Source organism: Coenobita brevimanus, chromosome 86 (assembly GCF_032717465.1).
Source record: "Coenobita brevimanus isolate Jiangsu-jjx chromosome 86, ASM3271746v2, whole genome shotgun sequence".
NCBI lineage: Eukaryota > Metazoa > Arthropoda > Malacostraca > Decapoda > Coenobitidae > Coenobita > Coenobita brevimanus.
The window spans coordinates 30,019,164-30,032,523 of record NC_137039.1 but is presented as its reverse complement, the minus strand read 5'-3'; the positions used below and the strand labels follow the sequence as shown (position 1 = coordinate 30,032,523).

At 44.6% G+C, this 13,360-nt stretch overlaps 1 protein-coding gene across 1 annotated transcript in view; it reads right to left on the bottom strand.

The window, feature by feature from the left end:
- Positions 1-307: 307 nt before the first annotated feature.
- The window catches only part of LOC145410643 (uncharacterized), a 33,912-nt gene continuing 20,859 nt past the window's right edge, over positions 308-13,360 (bottom strand). The window contains exons 8-14 of the mRNA XM_080280757.1: positions 12,135-12,278; positions 7,641-7,768; positions 5,801-7,296; positions 4,864-5,032; positions 2,887-3,112; positions 1,885-1,980; positions 308-412 (exon numbers count right to left, since the gene is read on the bottom strand). Coding sequence (XP_080136883.1) covers positions 308-412; positions 1,885-1,980; positions 2,887-3,112; positions 4,864-5,032; positions 5,801-7,296; positions 7,641-7,768; positions 12,135-12,278 — 2,364 coding nt within the window. The remainder of the gene's footprint in view (positions 413-1,884; positions 1,981-2,886; positions 3,113-4,863; positions 5,033-5,800; positions 7,297-7,640; positions 7,769-12,134; positions 12,279-13,360) is intronic.

Genomic DNA, 13,360 nt, shown 5'->3' with positions numbered 1-13,360 from the left:
AGATTAGAATCCTGGCAGTGCCATGGTGTTGGAGGCATAGCTAGGATACTAAAAATGGGGTAGCCAAACCTAATCATACAACTGCCAAAGAAGAACTCTTTAAGGGGTTTGGGGGAATTCCCCTAGAAATTTCTGGTAGCCACTGGGATGTCCAGGCATATTTCAGGGGTAGCCAGTGCCACCGTTACCACCACTCTGGCAAGATCACTGCACTGCACTGCACTGACATAAAAAGGCTTGTGACTCCTCCTCCTGTCCACTCCAATACTACAGTATAAGATCTTCACAGTATTGTTATATGGGCACATTACGATGATGGCCACTGCACACCAGTGAAGAATGAGTGATCCTTTATTTCCTGAGCCCCAGCAGCACCACCGCCCAGACGCTCAGTGGGATGTGCACACAACAACTGCCACAGAAAAACATGTACAAAAATGTTACCATCAGTGTTAGTGTACAGTACAGAATCCAGCAGTATACACTCAGTTACATGTACTCTAATAAATTAAACACTGCACAGACTGTAAGTGCCCAATAACAGCAAAATGTGCAACAAGAAGAATACGGTCTCTCTCTCTCTCTCTCTGTAGCTCATATTCAAGCCTACTTTTTATTTTCAGAAAGTGAAGGGATTGATCTTGCTGGTGAGTCTCTTGAGTGTGTGGAAGAGTTTTGTTATCTGGGAGACATGTTATGTGCTGGAGGTAGGGCTGGGGTAATGAGTGGCTGGAGGAAGTTCAGGGAGCTTTTGCCTCTTGTGACATTCAGAGGGCTCTCCCTCCGTGCTTAGGGATCTTTGTATGTGGTATGTGTTCGAAGCGTAATACTGTATGGTAGTGAGACCTGGATAGTAAAGGAAGAGGATATTAATAGGCTCAAACATACAGAAAAGACATTGATTAGATGGATGTGTACTGCATTCTGGGTAGGTGTGGGTGCTCACCATCCACTCACTTGATGTAGTGCTGCACTTGGGTGACTGCCCTATACTCTTTTTCTTCTTTCCTTCTGTCCTCTTCTGTCTTTTTTCCTTCCTTTTTTCCTCCTCCTTATGCCTGCGGATGACTCTACATCCCCTCTTCTGTCTTTATTTCTTTCATTCTTTCCTCTTCCTTCTGCTTATGGGTGACTCTACACTGAGCGACAAGCCAAATGATTTCCTGTACACCAGCAAATCATTTACTATCCTGGGTGGTAACCATATAACCAAATTATGGTGCCTGGTGGTTTAGTGGGTAAGTAAGGCACTTCAATCAGACTGAGCCTGTGCAGGTTTATATCCAAGGAGTGGTTGGGGTTTATTGCTCACGTAATTCCACTCAGGAATGAGTGAGGCTGGTCACACTCATCTTAAATGTCGAGACTAACTTACCTAGCCCTGGGCTCCTATGCTCCTTGTGGGGCAAAACAGGATTAGATGATAATGTAATGCATTCTTGAATGCAAGGTATGGGGGACTAGGTTTACAACTGCAGAGCTGACAGGAAAGATGGGACTGGAGTGTATTGATGCTATGACGAGGAGGGGCAGATTGAGATGGTTTTGGCACGTGGGGAGGATGGAGGATGACAACTGGGTGTGGAAAGTGAGAAGTGTGAATGTCAGGGGGAGGGCTGCGAGAGACAGAGCAAATAATACCTGGGACAAGGTCATATTGTGTGACCTCAGGGATAAGGGACTGAACAAGGAGGCTGCCAGAGATCAAGTAGCACGGAAGCTGCCAGTAGGTGACCAAAAGTGACACATGCAAGCATGCTGGAGCCTTTTTGAACAATACAATATTAAAGTCTTGGAAAAGTTATGAAATTTGCCCCAGCCATTTGATGTACCCCTATTTAACGGTAGCTGTTTGACAGATAGAGATAAAGAGAGTATTATAACCTGTGAGAGAAGTGATGCAGCCTCCGGTGAGAGGTGTGAAGGTAGCAGCAGCTCTGTGTGTGAGGTGACACCAGATGGATGTGACGCTGCAACACTCTGACAAGAAAAATATCATTAAATGTGCAGTCAGAGAAACAACTATCTTCCCAGTTCTGTCTGAAGAAAATTTAAAACTGCTGAATTACAATGAAAACCTTATCTCTACTATACTGTTTTTACTCAAACTTGGTCTAAAATTGCCACTGTTCCATCTTTAATGCTGAGTTGTAACACTATCTTAACACTTGAACACAGTGCTAGAAAAGAGGATGTGACACAGAAAGGATACACAGCCATGGTATTGTCAACAGGATCTCTATTATACTGTTTTTATTCAAACTTGGTCTAAAATTGCCATCGTTCCATCTTTAATGCTGAGTTGTAACACTAGATTAGCACTTGAACATGGTGCTAGAAAAGAGGATGTGATACAGAAAGGATGCACAGCCATGGTATTGTCTTTTTCTGCCACTGAGCTATGTGAAATAACATGCAAAAGGAAAAAAATCTGGGACAAGTTTGAGTAAAAGTGGCATGGTGCATGTTTCTGATAGCTTGATTTTCCACTCGGTATTCATAAAACTTTAAAAAGATTTTTGTGTTTTCATCTTTGCTAATTGTGAAACAACCCATTAAATTGATGCCATGCTTTCTCTTCAGGAATCACGATACTGAGGCTGGCAATAGTACAGGTGATATTTTCTAATGCCTCAGAGCTAAACCAAGTGTGAAAATCAGCAATGTTAATTACTGTACCGGTACTTCCCAAAAGCTAGTGAAAACTGTTGGAAGAAATAAAATCTCAGATGTGTACTGTCATAAGTTTTGTAACAATGGATGAATCAGCTTGAACTATGACTCTGTTTACTTGTGGTTTAGTTTTCTGCCTATAAGTGATGACTGTGTGACTAATTACCAAGCATACTGCCAGCTAACTCTCATGGTATTATTGCTCCTCTTTACCTGTCCAGTAAGCAGATGGTACAGCAGGGCTCCCACTGTCCACCAATCACATGCTGGGGTGGGGTGGGTGAGGGGTGAGACCAGTTCGGGGGCCAGGTACCCCTCTGAGGTGCCCCAATCTCGCCGCGTCTCGCACCACCCTTGCACCACACATGACCACCGACTCTCATACGTCAACACAACGCTGCCACCCTCATCCAGGAGTAGGTTGTCTGGCCTCAAGTCACTGCAAACATATACTTGTCCAAATATCTTGATAATGAGGCCAGTCCCATGCTGAAGAGAATAAGTCTGATAATGACTAGAAAATTGTTAAGATTTCCCACCTCTGTCTTAGAGTAACTTGACTGGACTCATGTCAATGTGGGGAAAAACAGAAGCCTTAACTCTTAAATGACAAGAGGCTAAGCCCCAGGAAAATGTATATTCCGGCACTAACAAGCAAAAAACAGTTCACCATCACACATGACCACAACTCATCTACATCAGCACACAGCTTCGTCCAGGAGTAAGCTGTCTGGCCTAAGAGTGCTGTGGACAAAATTGCACCACAATATAATGATGCCTTTTTATATTTTACTTTTGTTACCACCCAAAGATTTCACCTAGCTTAACAAGATACAGTACTTTCATACTGTTGCTCTTGTGATCCCAGGCTTAAGGTATCTGAAAGTGAACCCGGTAGATTGCAAGCTGAAGATGACCTTCAGAAGTCTACCATCTTCCTTTCAGAGGAAAGGGGAATAGATTAGAGCTACTTGTATATATGAGCTGCAGCACCACCTGGTTATATCAGTATCACCATATGAAGGCATTCCTCTCAATCACTTTGCTTTAACAAACTGAACAAAATATGGTAGATTCACCACATTACACTCCCACTTTCACCCAGGGGTAGGTTATCTATCTCAGGTTGTTGTCAGCATACAGTATAAACTTGTTTTGACTCCTTCAATACGGTGATGTCTCTGTTTGCTCACTCTTGCTATCTTTAGAGAATTATTTTAGTATGCCTTGGGCAGACTTTCAACCTGGATGGATGAGATCTTCATTTTGTTACTGTATGGTAGTACAGTGCAGTGTGACAGTGTACAGAACCCTAAGAAAATATAAGGGGATATTTTATATCCTGTATGCTAAGCACATGCCTAGTAGCTGCTGCAGATGAATACATAATGATGCGTACAAACAGTAGGAAAGTGTAATATATAACTGACATGACCCTTTTGTTACAATGACAACACTGTCTGCTTATTCTTGCCACTCCCAGGCTATCGTTACCAGTTAAGGAAGGACCTCTCATACCAACAGGGCCAGCTAAAGTCTTTATAAACCCCCTCACTCTGATGAAAACTTTCATAATTTTTTCCTGTCATCCCTAAACGTTATTTTACATCCATCCATACATCCATCCATCATCCAATCCTACACTGCCCCATGAGGAGTGTAGGAACCTGAGGCTAGGCAGCTGGTCCCAACATTTAAGATGAGTGACCAGCCTCACTCATCCCTGAGTGGCATTACATGAGCAATCAACCCCAACCACCCCTTGGATATACACCTTCACCGGCTCAATCCAACTGGAGCGCAATAATTACCCCCTAACCCACCAGGTGCCAAAATCTGGTTATATGGTTACCACCCAGCATAGTAAATGGTTTCCTGGTGTACAGGAAACCATTTGGCTTGTCACTCAGAGTAGAGTTACCCACAGGCAGAAGGAAGAGGAAAGAATGAAGGAAAGAAAGACAGAAGAGGAAGCATAAAGTTACCCGTAGGCAGGAGGACAAAGAAAGAATGAAGGAAAGGAAGACAAAAGAGGATGGAAGGAAAAAAGGATGAAGAGAGGAAAGGGGAGACATCCGACAGCAGCACTACATCGAGTAAGTGGATTGTGAGCACCCCCACATACTATTTAACTTAGGAAAGAATTCTTACAGTAAATTTATTCAGTAATAAAAAATAACATAAACTGACCTCCAAATAATGCCCAATTGGTGCAGGGCAGTGAGTGCTGATATCACTTGCGACACCCACACCCGCACCAGTCCCTCAGGTAACCGTGCCACTCCCTCCTTAACCCCTCGGCTGGCTGCGTGCTGGTCCAATAATGCCCTGAGGGAGGAGGTGCTTCTCTCTAGTGCAGCTGGCATATTATTACACTGTTTTGAATCATGGCCATTTGGGCTTCTTTCTACTGTGGCTGGGTTATTATTACACTGTTCTGAATTACTACTGGTCAATGGACAAGACAATATTGCACCTTTGCTGGCTGTACTGGATCTAGATGCATTACAACCCCTCACTGGGTCTTCCTGCAAAGTACTGCTTGAACCGTTAATAATGAAAGGTGGCACATCCCTATTGTTACCTAAAGCTGGGTCATTCATACATAAAGATGGGTCTTCATCAACGACAGAGTTTATTTTCTGTTCTCTTGATTCTACTCTCTTATCTGAATTCAAATTACTGTCAAACATTTGTTCTTTGACTGTTAAACTTTCCATTTCTGATATATTTCCATTTCTATGCCTTAATTTTGATTGCTGGGGTAAAGTGTTTCTGTCACTGGGTTCCCTGCATATTAAATTACCTTTTCTGGAAGATATATTTTGTTCTACACTGGCACTGTTGGAATCTACATGTTTTTCTAAAGTTCTTAAGTTTTTACTGATATTGGCTGGATATTTTTCACTAGAACTTGCATTCCCATCAGCTACTGTGTGGTTAACAGTTAAACAATATGCACTGCTTACTCTAGAATTATGATTTCCTTTAGTTTCAATACAAATGCCCTTATTACTGGAACTACAATTGAGGTCATGTGATTTGTTTCCTCGAAACAAATGTTGTTCGTCTCCCATCTTATTTATTTTTTGAGGGTGCTGACTACCACATGTTTCTGCTCCCTTACTCTTATGGTTCTTTGAGCTCATGTTAATTGTGTCAGAACAGAACTGTGAATGATCTAGATGTATTTCAGAATTGTTTGAGGGTATGTCTGACTGGCCTGGGTTATGTACAGGCACATCGGGCAGGTCGAAAGGCAAATCAGGAAGGTCAGAAGGCAGGTCCTGATCAGGGGGAAAATCTGGTGGTTCAGGATGGAGATGAGGCCGATCTAGAGGGAGGTCGGGCTGGTCTAATGGGAGGTCGGAATGGTCGAGGGATGTGCTGTCATCGGAGGCATTGTCAGGCAGGGCAGCTGAAGAGGCCTGAGGGGTAAGACACTGGCTCTTGCTCTGACGTAGTGTTTGGTCCACATTTTTAAGCAGTAAGCGAGAGTTTCGGATAAGCTCATCAATGCCAATGGATGCAAGCTCATCATCATCCCGGCCTGTCCATGAGAATGAAGGGAGAGTCACACTGGCAAACGATGTATCTGTTGCCATACTCAGATCCTCATCTTCTCTATCATGATCAGCTTTCAGGTATGAGGGCTCTTTCATTTTGCCAGAATCCTCCACTATCTTTCCCATGCTAGGTTTTGTTCTCCCACTGTCTTGCTCATGTCTTGGAAGGTTATGTCTCGGAACCATATTATGGCCTGTAGTCTCATCAACACAGTCTATTCCTACATCAATACTGGCATCAATTGCTGTAGTGTCATCTGTGATGACCCTCACCTCTGGGAGCACTGGAGGGTCAAGTGGGTTAGATGGACCAGGAACAGAGCAACTAAAGTCCTCACTAACACCAGATAAAGTGTCACTACCCACACTGGCCCTGTCACCATCATCTCCACCATTAGCATTCTTGACATCACATATTTTTATGTCCTCCTCAATGCCAGAAACACAGAGAACTCCTGCACTCCTAGACTTGGGAACAGATTCTGCTCTACTACCATTTGATCCTGGGATGGCAACCAGAGATGGGGATGAAGGGAGGGCATTGTGTCTAGCATATTCAGAGAAGATCTGGAGGTAGCCATCAGGGAGGCAGGAGGATGATGCCTCTGAGCCACCTGAACTACCACCAGCTGATGAGCTCTCACAGGAAGGTACCGTTAAGTGGTGATGGTTTTTGCTGGACAGATGTGATGTGCGACCAGCAGTGGTGGTAACGGGAACCGGGGATATGCAAGATGATGACATATCTGGCGTATGACATGATGCACAGGAAGGCAAACCAGATGTAGCGTTGTGTGAGAGGCAGGAAGAAGACGTGTCAGGCGTCAAGCAGGGTACACGGGCAGAAAGGTAAGTAGGCGTGGTTCCAGTGGGGAGAGGTGGGGCCTGGGAGGATGTCTCACAGGATGGAGTGTCAGTTTCAGGTGGATCCAGTAAGAGACGCCGTCCAGAGTATGTACTAGCAGATGAGTCAAAGATTTGGTTGGGCATGTGGCAACCCCCTCCACTTCCACTCTGACCCACATAGCGTCCAATGTGACTCCACAACTTCCCACCACTGGGTAAGGAGAAAAAAGGGTCCACACATTAAAAACCTGTGTAAGAAATTAAGAATCACCATCACCATCCTGACCTTTTTTCCTTAAGCAAAGGAGAGAGTGAGGGTAAAAAAAAATGCAAACTAATTTAAAATCACTCTATATAAGCTTAACACAAGCAATCCTATCAAATAATCTATATACCTACAGCCAGGTGTCCAATTTTAAAACTTATCACCCCATTTATAAGTGATAGGTACACTGATGATGATGATGATGATTATAAACACTGATGACAATGGCAAAAACAATGTTAAAGAAAAAAAATACAGATATGAAGAACAATTTGTCATTGTGATGTTACCTGATAAATTTAAGAATAAGGAAGATGGCACCGTGTGTCTCATGGTAGCGTAGAAGAGGCACCATGTAAGGCACCCCGGCCGGCACAATGGTTCTTTCGCCACTCCCACTCCCGCTCTTCACCACGACCTGTAATCAACTGTACACTGAGTAGGTAGATCTGGTGAAGGATAACACTCTCTATGTTCGTTTGTTTTGCTTGTGAAGGCTCCAACATGCTTGCATGTGTCAGCCTTGGTCACCTAATGGCAGCTCTCCCTGCTGCTCGATCTCTGGCAGCCTCCCTGTTCAGTCCCTTGACCTGGGGTAACACTTTATGACCTCGTCCCAGGGCTTTTTTGGTCTACCCCTCCCAACCCCACCCCTAGTATTAATACTTCTCACTTGCTGCACCCAATTTCCATCCCCTCTCCTCTCCACATGCCCAAACCACCTCAATCTACCTCTCCTCAACACAACATCAATACACTCCAGTCGCATCCCAACTCTCAACTCTTCCATTGTAAACCTAGCCCCCCAGGCCTTGTACTCAGGGATGTACCGTACATCCACCCAATCATTGTCATTTCTGTACATCTGAGCCTGTGAATATCCTCTTCCTTTACTGCCCAGGTCTCACTACCATACAGCATTACACTCCTAACATACGCTGCATACAAAGATCCCTTAGCATGTAGGGAAAGTCTTCTCAATGTCAGGAGAGACAACAGCTCCCTCAACTTTTTCCAACCACTTCTCACCCTAGCCACAGAGCTAGCTCCAGCCCCACCTCCATCACATAACATGACTCCCAAACAACAACACTCTTCCACACACTCAAGAGACTTGCCAGCAAGTTCAATCCTTTCATGCCTTACAATCTCCACTTGCTCTCCCTGACACACCACACACATGAAATCTGCATTATCTCGCAGTCTACCTCTAATACCACTACATCTCTTATGCACCCAATTATCACAAACACTGCACAAGTTGGAATAACTTCCCACGCCCTTGTGGCAAATTGCACATGGCCACTCTCCCTCTTCTTTGACAGTACCGCCACCATCCCTAGATATTATCACTTTTAGTTATTTGCATTTCATCCAACCATCATCCAGTCCTATGCTGCCTATGAGAAGTGTAGGAGCCTGGGACTAGGCAAGTTGGTCCTGACATTTATAATGGGAGTGACCAGCCTCACTCACTCATGAGTGGCAATACGTGAGCAATACCCCAACCACCCCTTGGATATAAACACTCACCACCTCATCCCGAATGGAGCGCTGCAATTACCCACCAAACCACCAGGCACCATAATTTGGTTATATGGTTATCACCCAGCATAGTAAATGGTTTCCTGGTGAACAGCGAACCATTTGGCTTGTCATTCAATGTAGAGTCACCCACAGGCAGAAGGAACCGGAAAGAATGGAAGAAAGAAAGACAAAAGAGGGAGTGTAAAGCCACCCGTAGGCAGAAGGACGATGAAAGAATGAAGTAAAGAAAGACAGAAGAGGAAGGAAGGAAAAGATGGTGGAGAAGAAAGGGCAGACACCCGAGAGCAGCACTACATCGAGTGAGTGTCACCTACCTATAAAACTATCTATCTAGCTATAAAACTAACTACATTACCTATAAAATTATTTATCACTCTACCTATCTACAATACAGTTCTTTATTGCCCCATTAGGAAGATAATGGCACGGGACTTTGCTATTTAGTCCGAACATTTATGATGAGTGACCTGTCACCTTTCCCCGAGCAGCAGTAGGTGAGCAAAACCCCAACCCCTTCTTTAATTTAAAACATACCACTGGAACAACTTAAACCACTAGATCACTAGATGTCCCTTTGTTTATATCACTACCCATGGTAGTAAATGGCTTCCTGGGTTACAGTCGATCTATCTATCTATCTATAGCCCGACGCCCTAATCCCGCAAAGGGTGGCCGCACACAAAACGCCTCCAAGTCACTCTGTCACCCACCATTTGACTCCCCTCCCCCCAACTCACCCCCCCCTCCCTCATATACCTCTCGACTCCATCCCTCCACCTCATCCTCGGTCTACCTCTCCCTCTCCCTCCCTCCACCTCACCTACATACACCCTCTTAGTCAGTCTTTCATTCTCCATTCTCTCCACATGTCCAAACCACCTCAGTGTATTTCTCCTAATCTTTTCAACCACTTCCACATCTACCCCACAACGTTCCTTCACTTCTTCATTCGTCAACCTGTCCCTCCACGTCACTCCACATGCTCCTCTCAAGTAACTCATTTCCACTGCTCTCACTCTGGACTTGTTCCCCTCTTGCAAGGTCCACGCCTCGCTTCCATACGTCAGGGTAGGGATCACAATACCATCATGCAGTGACTTCTTAACTTCCATACTCACCTCCCTATTTCTCATCACTGCTTTCAGTGTACCAACAACCTTTCTTCCCTGCTGTACCCTTTCACGTACTTCATCCCCCAAAGTTCCATCCTTACTCATCACACTACCCAAGTACTTGAATGCACTCACATTCTCCATATCCTCACCATCCAATCTCACTGCACACTCTGTGACTTCATTCCTCTCAAACACCATAACTTTACTTTTGTTTACATTAACTTTCAGCTTCCTCCTCCTACACACTGTCCCAAATTCATTCACCAAACCTTGCAACTCCCATTCATCTTCACTCAACAATACTGTATCATCAGCAAACAGCAACACCGGAAGCTTCCAAATCTCACCCTCATTCATTAGGGCCACCCCCACATCCACTGCCCTACCCTGCACCTCCTTTACAACCCCATCCATATATATATTAAACAGCCATGGAGACATCACACACCCCTGTTTCAGTCCCACATTGAGATCAAAGAACTCACTCAGCTCACCATCCACTCGCACCGTAGCCCTAGCTCCCTCGTACATACTCTTCACAGCACTCAACAATTTCCCCTCCACTCCATATATTCTCAATACCTTCCACATACCTTGCCTATCTATTCTGTCATAAGCTTTCTCCAAGTCCATGAAGGCAGCATACACTTTCCTTCCCTTCTCTAGATACTTCTCCACTAAACATCTTAGAACAAATATCTGATCTACACACCCTTTTCCCTTCCTAAATCACCCTTGTTCTTTTCCAACTAGCTCCTCTGTCATATGCCTAACCCTATCAATGAGTATTCTACCATATATTTTACCAGTCACACTAAGAAGGCAAATACCCCTATGGTTACCACATACTTCTCTCTCCCCTTTTCCTTTGTACAGAGGAACAATTATACCTGATTTCCAGTCTTCTGGAACCCTTCCCTCTTCCCAAGCCAATCTACACAACTTCCATATCCACTCCACAACAATCTCACCCCCATACCTAAGCATTTCACCACACACTCCATCAATTCCTGGGGCCTTCCCCAGCTTAATCTTCTTCATCGCTTCCACTACTTCCGCCCTACTGATCTCTTCCTCCCTCCTCTCATCTCTCTTCTCCCAGCCATTCCCCAACCACTTATACTCACACTGTTCTCACTCTCTACATTCAACAAATCCTCAAAGTGCTCCTTCCATCTCCTCAATTTCTCTCTCTTCTCCACCAACAATCTATTATTCCTATCTTTCACTCCCCTACTATTTCCCCTTTCACACTGCCTTACTTTCTTTACCTCCTTCCAAAACAATTTCTTACTCTCCCTCCATTTCACACTCAGATTCCTCCCAAACTCTTCATCCACTTTCTTCTTACTCTCCTTCACCAGTCTCTTAACCTCCCTTCTCCTGCTCACATATACCTCTCTCTTCTCTCTATCATCTTCTCCCCTACCTCTACTCGCCAACCATTCACCATATGCCTTCTTCTTTTGTTCCACAGCTCGTTTCACCTCATCATTCCACCATGCTGTCCCTTGCACACCCTTGCATCTCCTCCTCACTCCACAAACCGCCTCACACGCTGCGCTTATCTCTTCCGTGAATATCTTACATACGTCTTCCACCCCTTCCATCTGCTCTAGCTCGTACCTTCCCAATCTTTCTTCCACTATGCTCTTATACTCTGTCCTTTTCTCACTATCTTGCAATTTCTCCACTCTTCTCACAGGAGCTGCTTCCTCCTGTATTCCCCTTCGTCTCCTCAACCACTTTCTTTGCAGCTCTACCTTGGCCATCACTAAGTGATGGTCCGAGACTCCATTCCCCAACCCTCTCCACACCCTTGCATCCAACACTTGTCTTCTCATTCGCTCATCCTGGGTTACAGGAAACCACTTAATTTCTCACTATGTGTACAGGCATACAAAGGTAGCACTACACTGACTGGGTGGATGGTGGATGCCTCAGCTTACCAAATCAAGAATTACAAGACAAGACCTAATGAATTAAAAAAAAGAAAAGTTATGTGCATTAAAGTACTGATATCAAGCAATGGATGAACAATTTTAGTAAAGTGAATGATCGGTTTTAGAGATACAAATAACATTTGATATGAAGCACTTGGAGCTGGACCAACTGAGTGACCTTGATAGCCACAGTGTCGCCTGTGGTGGTGTCGGTGGCAATGATGACAGACCCAGCCACACCCACCACCCGGTAGCCACTCAGGTCACCCGCACGACATTTCAGGCCTCCCTCACCCTCACTTACACCAGCTGTTAAAGCATCCTCATTCTGAAAGACAAGGGAAGGGTGGTTAGCCCTTGCACAGTTATGGATGCACTTATGTAGCTGTTTTATTTATGCCAACACCAGACTATTTACAAAACTAATCACACCTTTGCACTGTTATTGATGCACTTGCCTGTATTACTGATGTACTAAGCTATTCCTTAATCACTCGAACACCATGCCAATTCATTCATTCTCACTACTGGAGATGAATTTCAGTAATATATTATGGTTCTTTGCTATTATACAGAGGCTAACAACTCTATCTAACTATCTATCTATTGCCAGACACCTCAATCCTGCACGGGGTGGCCACAAACAAATCGTCTCCACGTCACCCTGTCCCCCGCCATTTCACTGCCCTGCTCCCAACTCACACCTCCCTCTCTCATATACCTCTCCACTCCATCCCTCCATCTCATCCTCGGCCTCCCCCTCCCTCTCCCACCTTCCACCTCACTCACATACACTCTCCTCATCAGTCTCTCACCCTCCATCCTCTCCATATGGCCAAACCACCTCAGGGTGTTCCTCCTAACGCTTCCTATCACATCCACATCCGCACCACAATGCTCCTTTATATCCTCGTTTGTCAGCCTGTCTCTCCAAGTGACTCCACAGGCTCCTCTTAGATAACTAATTTCCACTGCTCTCACTCTTGACTTGCGTCCTTCCAACAACGTCCAAGCTTCACTTCCATATGTTAGAGTTGGTATCACAATACTGTCATGTAGTAACTTTTTCACTTTCATGCTCACTTCCATGTTTCTTATCACTGCTTTTAAGGAACCAGCAACCTTTCCTCCTTGTTGTACCCTTTCAAGCACTTCACCCTCCAAACTTCCATCCTTACTCATCACACTCCTCAAGTACTTAAACATACTTACATTTTCCATTTCCTCCCCATCCAACCTCACTATACATTCACTGACTTCACCTCTCTCAAAGACCATCATTTTACTCTTCCCTACATTCACCTTTGGATTCCATTTCCTACACTCTCCCAAACTCATCCACCAAGCACTGCAGCTCCTCTTCATCTTCACTCAACAACACAGTATCATCTGCAAACAATGGTA